Consider the following 18,783-nt stretch of genomic DNA (forward strand, 5'->3'; position numbering starts at 1 on the left):
CATAGGTATAGTAGCAGATAGATAGAGATCCACAGTTAATAATTTGTAAGCAAACAACCAAACAAAAATACTTCGTCTACCCAAACTGAAAAAAATCCAAATATGTCAACTAAATGAAACATACTAAGAACAGGACAAAACTTTAAAGTATCCCTTCTACACACTTTATATGCCACTCTAATTGGTCATTGTTTTTCTCTCTCCTTCATTATATGGATGTAGTTCAGAACCCCTCGGGTGTACTGTCAGCCAAACTGAGATACTCAGCTTCAGAAGGAAATGCTGCTATTCCTGCTGCGCTGCCTGTGCCTGCAGGCTGGAGCACTGCATGTGCTGGCATTTTGTGCCCTCCAGCGGTGCCTGCGATACCGAGAGGAGGGAGCCCCTCGGTGCTGCGGGCACAGGGGCAGGAGCTGCCACAGCTGCACATCTGCATGGTGTCAGACTGAGTAGCAACATCCACTTTTCTTACTTCTGTAACAGTGCTCTCGGTCTGCGACCAAACATCACACCTTGTACTGTGAGTGACCTGCTCTCTTTTCAGGGCTTGGTGTAAGGAGCTGCTCTCAGGTGGAGCAGTGTGGTCTTTATTTTCCTCCTCTGTGGCTGGTGAAATAGAGTCTCTCTGTTGAAGATGGTTGGATTCTTCCATAGTCAAACTCCTGCTGGGATGGAGAGGCACCGTTCCAGTCTGAGAGGCCTTGGGGGGCGCTGTGCTTGCTGAGTCTGAAGTTAGATTGGCATCGTCTATCTGGAAGGACTGTTCATTGAGATATTCCTTCTTGTTAGCTGTGTCTCCCTCTTCATGCTGTTTGAACAGAATTGTGTTAATGCAACTGTTAAAATAATTCAGTAACTAAGTACTAGAAGTTTATTTCATTAACCAAAAGGCCAGGACTGTCCTGGGGTTTTTTGCATTCTTTCCCTAGGGATGTGCTCCTGGCTTTGTTGGAGAGAAAGTGGGTAAGATGGACCTTTGTTCTTACCCATATTTTGTATTCTTAAGTTGTGGCATTTATGTGCTCAAGAATAGCTAAAAATACGCAGTGTGTCAGATTCTTGTCCCTTACAGGCATGTAATGCAAGGCAGCTATACATCACGGAAGAGAGCAGAAGCTTGCTTAGCATCTTCTGACACGCATGTTTTTGTAATTCCACAAGGTCTGCTATTATCAAGACACCAGACCACATATCTGTTAAACTACAGTTAGTTACATTTAATTGTTTCTTGTTTTCCTCACACATTACATCATTGCCTTGTACAAAACAAAGCTATAAATAAGATTCCAACTTCATCCACCCTTAGATGCACTCAGGCATACAGATGTCATTCAGACGAACCCTTGCAAGCCCATAACGAACTCACCATGTCAGGACTAGAGCTTAAACAGCTGTCTGTCTGCCTAGGAGAGTAACTGGGAGACTGGCTGCCCAGTGATGACTCCATGTCTGAAAAAAGAGCTCACACTGAAAGAAAAGTTATTCACCAAAAACCCCTCAAACATAACAGCTTTCTCAAACACAGCATGCAGGATTAAACACTGTGACCACTTCTGAAGTAGTTTTAAGGCAGTGTTTAGAGAATGAAGTGCTGGTGATGCTGTTCTAGGTCCTGGCAATAGCCAATTCTCCTCCTTTCAGAACCTCCCATCTTAGCAGAATGCATGATGTGGGCATCTCAAGGCTTCAGCTAGGCCTGTAATCAGGAGCCTGCACTGGCAGCAGAGCCACACTACCCACGGGGAGGGGAAGGCTCTGTAGAGCTGGGGCAGTGAGACAACGCAGCAAACTCCCTGCACACGCTGGCCAACGTACAAGTTATGAGAACTGTGGCCGTGTTTTTTTCTTGGGGACCTCCTGGGAATCTTCTGCTCTGAAATGCAGCCAGCGCAGCTGACCCCTACAGCTACTGAGGGAGCAAAGAGGATGTGGGATCTCTCTGCTGACTCTCCTCACTTCACGCACATGTGGGACTGCCACATGCAGTCTGGTGGAAGAGAATACAGACTAGTAAAGACTAGACCAATAAAATGATATCTGTCAAATATCTAATGAAGAATTAATACAAAAACAATGCCCAAGATATTTTCCAACCAACGGAGGTCTGCAGGAATAGAAAGAAAGAAAATGACTGGCATTTACCTGGCACTATTACCATACACCAGTGTTTGTAAACTTGAGTTACGGTGATTAGATTAACACTTTTGACCTCTCTAGTGGATTTTTTTAGCAGTTACCCCTACTTTCAGAGCTGGCTTTTAGTTCAGGGGATAGCCTTGGGGGAAATGAGACAATGACAAATATGTGGATAATACTCACCAGAGAGAAGCTAACCTGAATTTATGTTTTCAAAGAAAAGCAAATACAGATAGTTCTTAGCTATCCAGTAATGCTAGTCTTCCTTATACAGTGCTGCATGAATCAAAAATACAAGCACTCATCAAATGTAACATCCTAAAAAGATGAGAACACTTCTCCCTGGCTTTAAAAGTAACTGTTCCAGTTTTATATGTGGAGAAAAAAATCTGATTTTTGACTTAATAATGTATAAATGGTACTAACCCTTCTCCAGCTCATGAAGGTTTGGACTCACTCCAAACTTACACTCTTTCTCTTGTGCTGTTGCGAGCTTTAAAGAATAAGTAAAAATGTTAATAGTGAAGGTTCAGCTGGATCAGCAGCTCAGATTAAGTGAAGAACATTCTGTTTCTCTGTTACATAAAGGAAGTCACTGCACTGTACAGCAAAACCTGTGAGCAATACTGTATGTTTACCTGGGTCACTTCTACTGGCAAACTAGCTAAGGAAGTATTTATATACATACAGGTGTAAAGCTCCTTTATAATACTGAAGAAACCTGTAAACAGTGTCTGGACACTGCCTGCTTAGACCACAGTGCAAAATCTGACCTTAAGGGTAAAGGGTAACCTATATAACCTATTTTAGGCATCAACTTAGGTGTGAATCCAAGCATGTAAATAAAGGACCTGTAAGCGCTATTTGAACTACTTAACTAGAAGCTGTTCTTGCTGGACTGCCTGTATAAACAACGAAGGAAGAGAAGGTTCCCCAGAAGTTAATTCAGAGAAGCTAAATTTGGTTTGTAACTGGTGTGAATATCCCTCCTCCACCCCAAATAAATGGTGCAAACACTTTGGTAGTAGGTAACACAAAAAATATGTCTCTTTAAAACATTACCTCTTCAAATTCCAAGAGCTGGTCCTGTCTCCAAGCTGATTCTTTCACATATAAGTTGTCACTAAGGGATGCAAACATACAGTTCTTTGGTAAATGATTTCTGCTATACTTTTATTTGCTTTCTGAATTAAATTCATTACTGCTGCTGATCTTGCAACACATTTTCAGTACTGTATTAAATCATACAGTATTGTTATTTGTAAGCTTAATTTTTGTCTTCTGTAATTACAAAATGCTTTCCACTGTTGAGATCATCAGACTTATTTCTGAATCCTGTGATATAATACCATGAATCTGTTTTTTTACAAACTTCACTACTTCTACAAGTTTCTGCTCACTGTAGGAATGTAAAATGTAATGTGAGATGATTGAAAATAGTGCCACTTTGTAAAATGGAAAGAGTTATGGATCAGTGACTTTAACAAAACTGTCTTGATATAAAATGTGGGGCACTCGCATATACTGACTTTAGCCCAGGGAAGGCAGCTTCTCTAGACTTCCTCTACAGTCAGTGGAAGGGGACAGGCTCTTTTAGAGGGCAAATCAGAGCAACAGCTTAACTTCAGGGTCTCAAAATTGTCCCATGAAGGAGTCTTTCTCTTTACTGATCATAGAGAGATGGACAATGGTACACAGGACTTACATGCGCATAAGTTTATTCATATTATTCACTGTTATTTGCACTGGGTAGTAGTATTTAGAATTTTGCCTTCATGTTCTCTTGGCCAGGATTTCTCCCATTCAGCAAAGTCTCTGCAGTTATCGCTAGTTAATAGATCGACAGTTTTTATGACACTCACCTCTTTTTTCTCGAGTGGTTCTGCACATTTTCCTTTAAGTTAATCTGCTGATCATGGTGATAAGTAAATGCCTCTAAAACCAAAAAGTAAATCTTGATTTTAAAATGCAATAGCTTTTAAAAATAAATATTTCTATCATCTTTTTATTAATTGAACCTCACATTAAATTACTGCAGTCCCAGGATTCATGACACTTTTTAGGTCACGGTAGACATATCTCTGGTTACAAAAATCATCAGTCTTTAAAAGGAGGAGACGACACAGAATTTATGTCCTTAAACTACTGTCACTCACCATTTTCTTCAAGTTTTTCAAGTTTTTCTTTGTTTTCAGAGGGTACAAAGCAGTATTCTTTCTTATGATTGTCCTGCAGGAAGCTTTTATGAGGTTCTCTGTTTTCCTTGTAGCTTGTACTCGAGGCATTGTTACTTTTCAATAAAACTTGTTCTGGAGCTGTGAAAACGCCTTTCAGGTGTCTGTCTACAGAATGCCTTTGTGCACTAACTGCAGGATGAACCTTTCTCATATCATAAGTAAAACTTCCGTTGGTCATTTGATTTCTGTCATCAAGATCAATGAAAAAATTGGCAGTACTGCTTTGGTTAACAAAAAGATTAAAGTGCTTTTTGGAGAGACTATTATCGACTGGTTGGCTCTCATCTTCAAACACTGCCAGAAAGGAACAATCCCGTTCATCTTTGATATGTATCAGTTCTGCAGTTTCTTTCACAACACCAAAAAATGGCTCATTTATTCTTTCACTACTTTCTGGCTCTTTACTGGTCATTGTCACTGGATTTTTGCTGGCAGAATTCATATAGTCTGGCCTTTATGGGGGAGAAAAGAAAAAGCAAAACAGCTTGCTCAGTACATAAATAAGGAAAATACTAACTGCTAACACAACAGATGATCAATTTGATGTTAAAAATATCAAAGACTTCCCTTTTACTACATGTCACGCTTGCTTCTGTCCCAAATGTATGTTATTTCAGCTGAAAAACTTTCCTGTATTTTATTTCCATTTTATAGTAAGGTTGCTTTAAAAAGGGGTTTGTTTTATAATATCTCTGAAATACCAAGGCATGGAGCACTTCCTCCTGAGTAAGGAACTGTGATTTTTAAAATCAGCCACAGTATGTCACTGCTGCTCCACTCAGCTGACCAAAGAAGTCCACTTTGAAAAAATAAAAATAAAAGAGCAAGACAGCTTCTTCTGTTTATAACAAGTTAGTCTACAGTTCAGTCCTGTATTGAAAGTCCATAGTAAGATCCATACACTGTTTAATTTGTGTTCTCTTCAGTGAAGTGTCTTCCATTTGTATCTGAGGTCAGTAATTTTAATTTGGCATAGAATTTTTCTATTTTACAATGAGGGGACCAGTCACACATTTTGTTTTGCCCATACTTTCCTCCCCCATTTATGGTAGGAGTGGTTTTGGAGATGCCATCATTAAGTTAGCATTATTAAAATTATCTTCCTTTCACTTACTTGGATCTTAATGTAACTTTTCACTCCTTCTTTTTAAGCTTCATCGGCAGACTGACATTTCAGAAAATTTGAGCAAAAGGTCTCAGAGGTTTCTGAGACAGAGAACTGGCAGAGATGGTCATTCAAAGCATTCCTTTTCTTTAAAAAATTTTGAGCAATAAGCAATGGACTTTGAAACTTGAAATGTAGTATGGAAAACCTCTTACTAGAGAAAAGTTCTGTAATGTTTTGATCAGCAAATACTTAAAGACAGATAAAGAGCCTAGAGAACTTAAAGAGAAAGTAGTGTCCTCTACTTACAGAAAACCCCATAAAACAGTTTTGGAAGACTAAACATGCTAGAGCTCATTTTTGGAGAAACTTGGACAAGTTGTCTAAGTTAGGAAGGTAAAAACATTTTGTGAAGCAATTCAGAGGCTCTTTCTTCAGTCCAGCTGAACATTTTGCAATGCTAAGTAAAAAAGAATAGTAAATGAGGAAATAGCTTAAGCACTATCCAGAGTGAAAAGTATCTGCTATTTTTTAAATGACATCTAAAATTTGGGGTTAATACTTAATAAACTTGAGGGGCCACAGCTCTCAGATATATATTCATTCATTACAAAATCATCAGTATGTTACAATTACATTATGTTATTATATAAATATATACTTTACTTTTCACATACAGTGAAAGAAACTCCCTTCCCAGGAGAGCTGACAGCTATTGAGGTAAAAGAATTTGTGGGGATAATGGATGAAAACAAAACAAGAAAGATCCGCAGAAATGGATCTGAAGGACAGTTGAAAAGGAGAAGAGCTGTTGTTAGCACGCCATGAATGGGCAGAGGACATAAGGGAGCTGTAATGAGCAGAAGAGTGCTCATGGAGAAATGAAAAGGGAGTGGTAGGTGAGACAAGAGTATGTAGGGCTTTGATGTAAAGAAATCCATCATGAATTCATCCAGATATACAGCAAGGTGAATGTTACCATTATTTTAGGTTTTTGCTGGAGAACACTAGGAGAAGCTGGGAGAAGACAGAAAGAGAAATTTAAGGTGGCTGAGGTGGGAAGCTGATGTGTCCATTCAGTTATCATGTGGTCAGTGCAACATGAGCTAATCAGTCTCTTGATTTCCCAGGCAAACAGGCTGCAAGTATTTCAGAAACAGCAAAATAATACATGATCTTTGTATGGTTCTATCCAGCCAGAGCTAGAAACTGATATGAACTTTCAACCAGAAAGCAGGTGTAGGGAATAAAAAGAGTGAAGGAAAATTAGCTCTGTAGGATTCCAAGGTCCAAGACAAGAATCCCTGGGAAAAAAATGAAATTAAGTGTTCACTATAAATGTGTTTGGCTCTAAATACCCTGTTGATTAAAAAGATTTTTAATCAGCACATATAAAAGGAAAACAATTCTAAATTTTCTGTTTCTTTTAAAAATAAAAGCATATGTTCTCATAAAAGTGTTATTGAACCAAATTTTAAAAAAGCCATAGTAGAACCATTTATATACAAGAAGAAAAGTAAATACTTTGTTCCTGGAACCCCAGATGTAAACAATGTAGGTGGAAAAATTGCTCAGTAGCTGCAGCATCAAGGCCATCAGAAAAGCACTTGCAATAGTGAGCAGAACTAATGAGAGCAGGGGCAGCTACCTTCCCCTTGGCCTCTCAGTAAATCAAGCTTTTCTCTGTGAGTGAATTCAGTAACACCATCTTGCTCATGACACTGCAAAAAATAGATCTTGGTTCCAAGTGCCTATCTAAAAATCCCATTTTGCTACCTTTCATCAAATTTTAATAGTTTGATATGTTCAGTCCTTCCATTTAGTCTCCATTTCCATTTGAAAAGCACCCAACAACAGTGAAAAAATCAAGTAACAATAAGTTTCAGGTGATCTTAGTATATTTCTTATTTAAATGGGACTGTTTTTTCTCTCTCTAATGTAAAATCACTGGTTACCTATTCAATGGCTTAAGCAGTTCCTGAAGCACTGTATCAGCCTTCCTGAAAATACACTGGCTTGGGGTTTTTGAAATCCAGGGGTCTTGATCAGAAGTATTTCCTGCCTGAGAAAATAGTACAAGCTGTCAAACTGTGCATGTATGCAGTGCTTAGTGTTTTAACCATTAAAATACTGTTTGCAAACAAGATAGTTTTTTAACATTTTTACTTGTTCTTTACAGTAAAGGCTAAAACCTGCCTATAGCTCAGCCGAGCTCAGTGCAGCTCATACTTTTCCATGCTAGCATATCACTGTCAGTATGCAAAACGCCTATTTAGCATCACATGCTTCTGTAATAACAATTAACTTGATAAACTTGCTGAAGTTGCACTAAAGATCATAGAATAATTTTGTGTGCAAGGGAAGTCTCTAGTACAACCTCCTACTCAAAGCAGAGCTAGCTGCCAAGTTACACCAGGTTGCTCAGGGCTTTGCCCAGCTGAGTTTGAAGATTTCCAAAGATTGAGATTCCACAGTCTCTTTGGATGACCTCTCCTGGTGCTTAACCACTTTTGTGACAATATTTTTTTTTCTATACAAATAGAATTGCTGTTGTTGAAACTTTTGACTTTTACCTCTGGCCCCTTCAGTTTGCACCTCTGGGAAAAGTCTGGCTTTGTCCTGTCTACAACCCTGTTTAGGTTGTGGAAGGCAGCAGTTAGTCCCCCCGCCCTTAGCCTGCTCTTTCCCAGGCTTTGCAAACTCTCCTCCCTCAGCCTCTCCATGTTCATCATGTGCTCCAGTCTCCCAGCAATTTTTGGGGCCCTCCCCTGGTCTTGCTCCAGTTTGTTGATATCTCTTTTGTACTTGGGGTCCCAAAACTGGACACGGTATTTCAGATGTGGTCTCAAACATGCTGATCAGAGGGGAGCAATCACTTGTCTTTGAGGGTTGGGTATACTCTTTCTAATGCAGCCCAGCATGCAGTTGGCCTTCATTGCTACAAGAGCACTCTGCTGACTCATGTACCACTTGTTGTGCACCAGCACCCCCAGGTCCTTTCCTGCAAAGCTGCTGCCTGCTCAGTCAGTCCCCCATTGCACTGATATGTGAAGTTATTTCGTCCCACATGCTGGACTTAGCATGTCTCTGTTTATGAGGTTACTGTTGGCCTTCAGCTTGTCGAGGTCCCTATGAGTGGCAGCCCTGCTCTCCACTGTAATGATTACTCTGCCAATTTTGTGTCATGCATGAACCTGCTAAGGTGCCGAGGGTGCATTCAGTCCCACTATCTGTCCATTGACACAGATGTATTGGCCTCGGCATTAATCCCCGAGGAATGCCGTTACTGACCACGCACTAGTTAGACTTCAAACCATTGACCATTGCTCTGAGCATGGTGGTACGGCCAGTTTTTCAGCTACCCTATTGTCCACCAATCTAGTTCATATCTTCTCACTTTGACTACTACAATCCCATGGAAAACCTTGTCAAAAGTCTTCCTAAAGTCAAGGTAAATAATAAACACTACTTTCCCTTATCCATAGTCATTTTATTGCAAAAGGCAATCATCTGATTGGTCAGGCATGATATGGCCTTCCATGCTGGCTGTTTCCAATCACCTTCTTGTCCTTCATGTGACTGGAAATAGCCTCCAGGAGGTTTGGTTCCAAAATCTCCTCAGGGGCTAAGCTAGGCTGACCAGATTATAGTTCCCTAGATCATGCTTGTCTTTTTTGCAGCTGGGCATAACATTTGCATTTTTCTTGTCATCAGGAAGCTCTCTTCATCCCCACAGCCTTTCAAAGACGATAGACATCTGCCTTGTAGTGACATCAGCCAACTCCCTCAGCATGCACAGATGCACCTTGTCCAGTCCCGTAGACTTGTGTATGGCTGGTTTACTAAGGCTTCTGTAACTTGATCCTTCACTACTGTGTCATACCTCTCTCCCCCAAACTCTCTACTGGGCTCAAAGACATGCCAGAGAGCTGAACTTGCCAGAAAAGCCTGAAGCAAAGAAGGCCTTGACTACCTCAGATTTTTCTGTGTCCATTGTCGCTAGGTCACCCACCTGATTTGGCAGTGGGCTAGGATTTTCCCTGGTCTTCCTTTTGCTGATGACATGCTATGGAAGTCCTTCTTGCTGCTCTTCCCACCCCTTGCCAGTTCCAGCTCTGGCCATGCTAATGCCACCCCTGCAAGCCCTGGTGCTGCTTCTCTGTTCCTGCTGGGTTGCCCATCCCTGCTTCCACACTTCCTTTTTTTTGAGCATTTGAGCTCAGTGAGGAGTTCCCCATGCAGCCAGGCTGGCCTCCTGTGCCTGCTCATTATCTTGCACGTTGAGGTGGATTGTTCTTGTGTTCTGAAAAGGTTGTCCTTGAAGAACAACCATCTTTCTTGGGCTCCTTTGTCCTTCAGGTCAGCTTCCTGTGTGTTCCTGCCTACAAGTTCCCTGAACATGCCAACATCTGCTCTCCTAAAGCTCTGAAGTACTCCTTCCTCACTTCCCTCAAGGTCTTAAAATGTCACTGGTGATACACATAGATTTTTTTTTATTATTCCCATGCACATAATATATTTTCCAAAAGAAGTCTATCAGGAGAATCCCTTTATATTTGCTATATTTTTTCTAATGCTGATTCTTTTAAAAGAATCCTGAAATTAACAAAAATTAAAAAAAAAGAAAAATATGCCTTAGAACAAATAACTTTCATTAATTTCTTAAATTAGACACTGCATGATTGCAAATTAGGTCACAGTGACCATCTGGAATCATATAACACCCAACTAATTGTATATGCAAGAAAGCTATATTTAGAACTGCAATATATATCAGCTTTCTTTACCTGAATTTACAAGCCAGAAACAGGAGAAAGCCAGCAATATGCGACTAACCCTCTTTCTGCAAATATCAACAACATTGAGAGCCTGTGAACAAAGGCTCAAGGTAAGCCTATTTCATACCACTAAGACGAGAAATATCTGTATACGCTGAATGTTCATTGCCACCAGCCTACAAGAGATGTTGACCATTTATAATTATCTTCACTATTACATTAATTCTACAGCCCAAATAAATAAAAGTTATTTTAAACTCATTCTGCTAAAATGAAAAATATTTATCAAACCTGTTTTTCCTGCTTCTCTTCATAGGTCTGTTCCCAAGGTTTCCACATTAAGTTTGTGTTGAAATTTTCTTTTGAAGATTGTGTACAGTTAGAAGACCAAAAAACTGAAGAGGACAATGGACAGGCACTAAAGGCTGTTGCAGTATCATCTTCATGTTCCATACTAGAGTCAGCATAAGTTAATTCTGTAACTTGTGATAACTAGATAAAATACAGCAAAGGGATATTTCATTTATCTAAAACTATTCTGATGCAAGTAAAAACTTCAAAGTAATCAGACCTTTCTATATCTTTTACATCTCTTTGCACATATACCAGATGCAAGAGAAAATTTTCACATATTCTGATATGATTTTTTTCACCAAAATTGTGTGGTAGTAATGGCCCATTTCATATAATCCAGCAAATCCAGTCAAAGGAGCACAAGCTACAATTGCAGTGCCTTGTACATAAATTGCACAAAATCTTTGTACCACAAAACTACAAGTTTCCAGAAAGCTGAAGATTTTGAATTTTCTAGTCACATCTTTCTGCTTAATAAAGTAGATAGATATAATTATTTGAAGTTGATGCACTTCACCCCATGAAACTTTTAAAAATAGTTCTTTGGAATATACTGGCCTTAGACTTTATCTTTTGATGAACATGTTAAAATAGCTTTCTGTGTGTGCACCACAGTGTCATTTAAATCTGTTCATGCAAGTAGATGTTGGAGACAAACTTAGCTGTCATTTTGATCCAGTACTTTTGTTGTGCTACATCTGAAAAATTGCCTCTATACCTTCAACCAAAGGGGGAAAAGAGTTAATAAAGGAAAACCAACTGAATATAATATCCAAAAAAATAGTGGCAGCTCATGGTGATCTTGGCTAAAATATATGAGACAGCCAAACTTCTCAGTACAAATTTTTCCTCACTGAAACAAAAGGATCTTCTAATACTAGAAACATCTGTCTTTCTTACGCTAGCAAAACATAGTTTGACCGCATGATTGGGTCAGGAACATACAGAACAATGCTGATTTAATTTCTTTTGCAAGCATCATCTCCTGAGGGTCCTCTCTGATACAGGTAGCAGAAGCAATAGAGCTATAAGCAAGTCTGATTAGTCTAAACTGAATGCTTTTCTAACAGATTTACTAATTGGGGTATTTTTTTAATACAGTAGTGGAATGAGTCATAAAGAAAGCCTAAACTCCACCGACAGAATGCTTTTCACTGTAACCTCAATTTGTGTATGAACTTCCCAATGGTATCTGTTAAGACTTTTACATATTAAGTCCCTCTCAGAGACGCATTTTCTCTCTGTGCTGCTCACATTTCATCAAACTGTTATGCATATTGTTTTCAATTTGCCTACTGTTGGCTTCAGTCTCTCTCCCATAATCTCTGTCCACTGTGACCAGCTAAGAGCACAGATATTCTTAAGTATTTTGGAAAAAGCCTAAAACAAGGCAAGCCTTTCAAGAAATAGGTAAGAAATAACAGTAACAAGTGCAAAACATGACTGGCAAATAACATCTGAATATAGCCTTAAACAGGAAACCTTCACATGTTTTGATACACATGAGATTTAACCATTCTTTGAAAAATCACTTAAAAATACAGGCATTGCTGTATATTTTTAGCTTGAAATTGGTGAGAACAATAAACTTACATTATGCTCATATTTTACTTTCTCTGAAAGATGCTGCCTTCTGCTGTCCAATACTTGTTTTTGTAACCTTGGAAAATGAATTAAAAAAATCTATGAAATTTCAGATATAAGATTTATAAAATTAAAAAAAAATCTAAGTAGAGTATTAATTTCAAAATAGTTTACCAATATTTTTTCAAAATTTTTTTAAAAAAAGGCCTTGTTCTTAAGAGGTTCTGAGCAGCCAGCCTGTGAATCAGTCACTTAAGGGTATCTAAATTTGGGTGGGAAAACACTGAAAGTGGAAAATGCTGTTTGAATAGCCTGCTCTGTGAGAGTAAGTTAGCGTATGCAGTATCTGACGTGACTAAAGAAATACAATTTTTTAGCGTTACACATAATTTTATTTTAAAATGTTTTTGTTTACTCTCTTATAGTAAGAGTATCACTGGAATATCAGGAATGGTTGTGAAAGTTCTTTATCTTAGAATAGTATATTTATGTTTATTTACTACCCAAAATATATGTTTCTCAGTCCTTTCAAGGCAAGATACACATGAGCACAGGCAAAAAACAGAGTTTGAATACTCGCTTCATCCAGTTTGCTCCCCAAGGCAGATAATCAACGTTGGATCAGCCTTTCTCTCCGTACTCCTGTGCTACAGCGTTGGTCTAGACCCCTTTTCCCACTTATTCAGTTCCCTCCAGAGTTAATAACCACAGATGAATTAAGTCCTTATTAGTTTTATTTGCCGCAGTACTTCAGTAGTACCTCATTTTAACTTTTTAGAAATCAGATGAAAGAATATCATGAAACCTACTTTTCAGAACTTTATTATATTTATATATGTACATACTGCCTGTTTTATACAAGTACCTTTTCTGGATGTCATCTAAGTTTGATGTATATTGAGTACGTGGAGGAGACATGGGAAGTTCTATTTTGTGTCTTCTAACAGGTATCTTTATGCCTCCAGTCATGTCAATGTGGACTGGTTTCCTCACGCTCTCTGTAATGAAAGCGTTTGGAATGTCAGCATTGGGTTTGGAGAATGTTTTGAGCTTCCTGAACTTTCATAAGAATGCAAAAGCCATTGTTTTAGGTTTCATAATCCATTTAAAGCCATATTTTTTGCTTTCTTTGCTACTAGCAACATAAGAGTCCCACTGTAAGTGGCATTATAGGATAAAATCATTTACTGTCAACTACAGTGTATAGACAAGGCTCTGTCACCCTGCTCATTCACCTTCTATTCTTTCTGAGCATAAGACAGCAAGTTTGCCACAGTCTGTCTTATGAATATGTCACAAAGGATAAGAGTCAGGACTCAGGCTGCCCAGAGATTCTTTTACAGCATAATTAAGGATTTTAAGAAAGATATTCTGGGTATGAGAACTGATAGACCACTCCAAATGCCAAAAAAGATATGAGACAAGAAGCAGAATGGAACATTTAAAGGTAAAGGGAAAAAGATACGGATACAGGGTAAAATAAATGAATGAAATGAGGAATGTGCATAAGTGTGCAAGGCTTTAAAGGCAAAGCAGGCAGTAGTCAATGTTATTTGGTTCTTCTTATGTTTTGAATGTTTTTGCAGTCATTATTTTCACTTTTACTTACTATTTTTAAATAAAAGTAAATAAGATTATTTGAGCAATAATTTATAATGCAATAGAAGAGTACAAAGAACTGAAATAATATCAGTAATTGTTAAGAATAACTGATTCTGTTAATTGTGAAGTCAGACTATTTGTACATTAAACTCACCAGCATTGTCCTTTTTGGTTGATATCTGGTTAACAATATATAAATCGAGGAGATCTAAACTGACTGCTGAACTTTTAGGAGATGGTGATACTCCCAGAAGCTTCATCTTTGATTTAAGTTTCTTCTTTTCAAAGAATTCCTATCATTTTCAAAAGAAAGAGTAAGCTTTCTGATAAAAGCCGCATAGCCTTTGAGCAGATACTTTTAAAATGAACATGTAAGAATTAGCAAACAATTCCTAATAAGGAAAGCACATAATTAAATCTCTCCAAATTCACACATCCTACTATTATTCTATTTTGATTACTTTGAAAAAGACAGCACAGATATTATTTGTTCATCTTTGAAATAAATCACTGTTCTCTTGATGCCAAAAATTTAGTCTGTAAACTCTCATGCCTCAACCTTTGCATAAGTTGATTAAAAATGTTTCTTTAAAATAAAAGACATGCCAAAATCCTTCAAGGAAAAAGTCTTTAAAAATTTAAACTTGAGCTTTTGAGGCAGCTTATAAGCTAGTAAGCAAATCAGCAAGATTACATACACATGGCCATCTATAATGAAACAAAGAGTTTATTGTTCTCCAAACTTGTCTTCTTTGGTGGAGAAAATAGAGTCTTGTGACAAAAAAAAAAAGTAAAGAAGAAAAATCTCTATTACTGGGACTTTGGAAAGGCCTTATGTTGCAAGGAACAAAAACAAATATGACAGACACTTCGAATATATCAGGCAAATAATTCTGTATAACCCTAAAATATCACTAGTAGCCATGCAGGGAGCAAAATTTTCATTTTGCAAGAAGCTATCAGATGAACAAATCAAAACAATGCGACTTCTTCATTTTAACCACAAGAGGAGATGGAAAACTAAAGGCTATGCCAATACAAAAAAAAAAAAAAAACAACCCCCCCCCAAAAAAACCCCAAGCTTTCTCTGAAATTTAATTCCTCTCATGACAAGGGATTAATCTTGCGGCTTATGTATAGCTGATATACCCAACATGTTTTTTGGTAACTATTTTCCAGTATAAACTATCAGATCACAATCTTTAGCACTCTAGGACATTAGTATGTGAGGAAAATACATATTCTTAGTTAAGAAGAATATCTGCAGTAAGTTAATTTCAGCCTGTGTACAAAGTAACACTTCAAATTCCATATTGCTTTGGAGCCCACACCCTCTAAAAGGTATCTGTGTTCTTTCAGTGTCCCAGATACTTTCTTCTCATCACCTCCAGATTACTAAACACAATGCTGTCTTTGATCCCTTCCTGTTTTCTCTCCTCCACTGAAACGAATTACATAGTTGTAATATAAACAATGTGGGTTACGCCAATGAATCTCTGAGAAAACAGGTATTTTGATAACTCACGTGCCCCCAAGGGACTGGGAAACTGATGGGGACCACAAACTGCTGGTTGCTCCCTTGTTCTCTTAGGTAAATAACTTTCATTTCAGAGATTGGTTTCATGCTGTCAGCTTGTTTTTCCTTCTGTATATGCTGGTACATCTACCCTGGGCACTGGGTGGTAGCAGCCTTAATGGCTACACTTACATTGCCTTATTTTTTCCCAGCTGCCAAGGACTTCTCTTACTAGTTATATCTTCTCTTATTGATTTCTCTCCTATTTGAAATGTCTTCTGCTATGCCAGGGATAAATTTGATTCTATTAGTTCACTTTCAGATTCAGTTAATACAAATAAGTTGGTCTACTTGTTTGAATGCCAAAATTAAGTACTCAGGTGAACCTAACATTCCTTTATGTAGCCCCAGAAAAAGAGCTGTATATATGTATTATGCTGGCTGACCATATGTTTGTCACTGTGAGGCTTCGAGCTATCCCTTGTGTATCAGCACATATTGGCAAAATATAGTAACAAAAAATAATTCAGTAAAACTTAAATTGCCCACATTCATACATTCATTCATGTCCTCTCCTACTCCCTCCTCTTCTTGCTGGAATTCCATGTGGTAAACCTAGAAAAAGACTTCTGTCCTAAAAGTTACATGCAGGCAGGCAAACACATTACAAGCCTTATGCTACAGTTTTTGAACCTCACACCAACTGCTTTGAAAGATTTTCCATAGTAAATCAACTAAAGCATTTATGTAACAATTTAATATCCTTGATGGCTAGACCTTTTTACCTTTTGCTTTCGTCTTTCCTGCCTCAGTATAATTCTGCTCCTGAAAGATGCAAACAATTATTGTTTTAATTTTAAAAGCATAATCTTGGGCCATGGCCTGAATTTCTTACCATCGCTATTGAGCTTTGGACCTGAGTTGTTAGGTATCATGATGTTACAATGAATCAAGCCTTCAGGTAGATAAGTCAACATAAATCTGTTGAAGTCACTTCAATTGATCCTGGTTTACTCAGCTGAGGATATGACCACATTCTGTCTCAGAGCTACCACATATATTGTACATTTAGAAGGAAAAACTTTTAGGCAATTAACCTGCTATGCAACAAATTATCAATTCTTAAATTCTTAAAACTGTATAAGAAATACTCATCAATATACTTATTTCTGCTAATTTCTTTGTCATGCTGTAACATAATTACAAAAACATATTAGCAGAGAAAACAAAGGAATACAGCACAACTTCCTACCTTTGAAGTCCTTAAAGAACATTGTGAACATTTTGTAAACAAACTGTAAGAAAAATAGATTGTTTACTTGTAGTAAAATACTGCAAGTTTTATCAAGCTGTTGTTTGTGCTATATAGAGACAGTTACAGCTTAACCTATGAATCTCCCTTGTTAAACATACTTTTAAAATAGTTACCTACAGGACACAGAGCACAAAACATCCATTTCTGATGGGGAAAACTGATTCTTGGACTAGAAGTCTGTATCACTGCTGTGAACAGGGTGAACATGACTGTGATCTTTAGAGGGCTGGGATCAGGAAATGTTTTTTGAGAGTTAAAAATATGGAATAACCCCTTGGAATTACAATTTTTAATTTTTATAGTGTGTCTAGAACACACTTTCTGAACTTGTGTACATAAAATTTACACTTGAAACAGGTAGAAGCCCCAGTAATGGATACTTTTTCTGACACCTAAAATGCAAATCCCAGGTTTACCAGAGGAATCCTCACAGATGATTAGCAGCAGTAGAAAGCAGCATGATGATTTAAGCTATCATCTGCTGAGTGCAATACTAGTACTTTACTAGTGCAATATACAGTGCTTTTTCTGACAGACAGGATAATAAGATGGACAGACATTTAGGACAAAGTTTGTTTCAAACTGAAGCTCTTGCTTCCCCCTGCCTCACGTGGACAGCTGTCAGAAACCTCCTTTTTCTAGAAGGACTTCCAGATGTGTATGGGGTTATTTTAGTTTGATTCTGTGTACAGTTAGGATGATTATAAAACTGTGTTTGGCAAAGCTACTTTCAAATGCCTGACAAAATCCTGGGGGGTTTTAAATTTCTAATAGATAGGCAGATGGTACAGCCCTAAAGAAAAGCAGCTGAACATTATGCTTTTTATTTTAATGTTACCAGTCTATTGGAGATTATTCTACTATTTCAGCAAACCTCAATAACTATACATCTTATTTCCCTCAAACAGTAATCACAGTCATGTGAATGTCTTCATTATTCAAAGAGGACTGGTGGATGGATGTTTCTGTAGCTAATATATCAGATAACGGGATTATGTGGGTATTGTTTTCATTGCTGCCGCTGTACTCATCGCTGCCTTTGGGGAAAACAAACGTCCACCATTTCTTATAGTATCTTATCTGCAAATGGGGGAGTACAGTACTATACTTCTTTCTCCCACTTCCTTTAAAGTGTTGTGTCTGTTAAGACTGTAAGCTCTCAGACAGGGATTGTTTTCTACTGGCTTTTTGCAGAGTCAAGCGTCTGAGGATTAACAGCCTCTAGATGCTGCTATAATACTAATAATTAATAAATAAAATAGTAATTTCAAATCATGCTGCTGAATGGCTACATCTTCCTACTTATTAGGCTGATTTATATTAACTTATGGAAAATATGCCAAGGATCTGGAAATAAATGTTGATAAACAAAATATTTTTAATGAATAAGATTAATTCCTGATGGGATGATAATAATAAGCAGTTTCTCAATTATATAAATAATTCAGTTGTGTCTTTTCACAGTCTGTTCCCTAAGGAGATCTTTTTAAGGTGAGGAAGAAAGTTACACTGGGTGTCTTCACTAATTAACTGAAATGGCTCTGTGTTTGGAGCTAACAAAGAAGGGGAATCAAGGGGGATAGCAAAAAGAAATCAGCATGTTGCACCAAGATAATAAACAGCTTGTAACAGCATGTATCTTTCAACTGTTTTTCCGTGGTTTGTGTAATTTGATGTGTTAAACAACTGGGCTTTTAATTTTATTTAACATGTATCATTTGGAAATTTACCTCTAATTAATCTTACAGTTGTTAAATCTTAGTTATTTTATATGTCAAGGTCCATTGCCTAGGGGAAGAGTTTGAGCACTTTTAATTCCTCACTAGCAGATATCCATGATTAATTTCAGTTTTGGTAAAACTGCATAAATAACAGCATTCATATCCCACCCTGTTTGGTGTGGCTGGGTGCCTGCGTCCCCTCAGACAGCCCTGCCGGCCTGCGAGGAGACACCGGGGCTGTCACGCACACTGTGGTCCTGCCCGGCCCGCGAGGGGACACCGGGGCTGTCACGCACACCACGGCCCTGCCGGGCCCACAAGGGGACACTGGGGTTGTCACGCACACCGTGGTCCTGCCCGGCCTGTGAGGGGACACCAGGGCTGTCACGCACACCGTGGTCCTGCCTGGCCCACGAGGGGACACCAGGGCTGTCA

General features: G+C 38.2%; 1 protein-coding gene across 1 annotated transcript in view; it reads right to left on the reverse strand.

The window, feature by feature from the left end:
• Positions 1 to 223: 223 nt before the first annotated feature.
• Positions 224 to 18,783, reverse strand: part of CUNH12orf40 (chromosome unknown C12orf40 homolog) — a 19,562-nt gene continuing 1,002 nt past the window's right edge. Inside the window, exons 2-13 of the mRNA XM_026076055.1 lie at positions 16,098 to 16,137; positions 13,951 to 14,089; positions 13,060 to 13,192; positions 12,204 to 12,270; positions 10,548 to 10,748; positions 7,434 to 7,540; positions 4,293 to 4,825; positions 3,999 to 4,071; positions 3,199 to 3,259; positions 2,563 to 2,629; positions 1,367 to 1,449; positions 224 to 808 (exon numbers count right to left, since the gene is read on the reverse strand). Coding sequence (XP_025931840.1) covers positions 224 to 808; positions 1,367 to 1,449; positions 2,563 to 2,629; positions 3,199 to 3,259; positions 3,999 to 4,071; positions 4,293 to 4,825; positions 7,434 to 7,540; positions 10,548 to 10,748; positions 12,204 to 12,270; positions 13,060 to 13,192; positions 13,951 to 14,089; positions 16,098 to 16,137 — 2,089 coding nt within the window. The remainder of the gene's footprint in view (positions 809 to 1,366; positions 1,450 to 2,562; positions 2,630 to 3,198; positions 3,260 to 3,998; positions 4,072 to 4,292; positions 4,826 to 7,433; positions 7,541 to 10,547; positions 10,749 to 12,203; positions 12,271 to 13,059; positions 13,193 to 13,950; positions 14,090 to 16,097; positions 16,138 to 18,783) is intronic.

The sequence above is a fragment of the Apteryx rowi genome, unplaced genomic scaffold, assembly GCF_003343035.1.
Source record: "Apteryx rowi isolate R43461 unplaced genomic scaffold, aptRow1 scaffold_423, whole genome shotgun sequence".
Classification (NCBI taxonomy): Eukaryota; Metazoa; Chordata; class Aves; order Apterygiformes; family Apterygidae; genus Apteryx; species Apteryx rowi.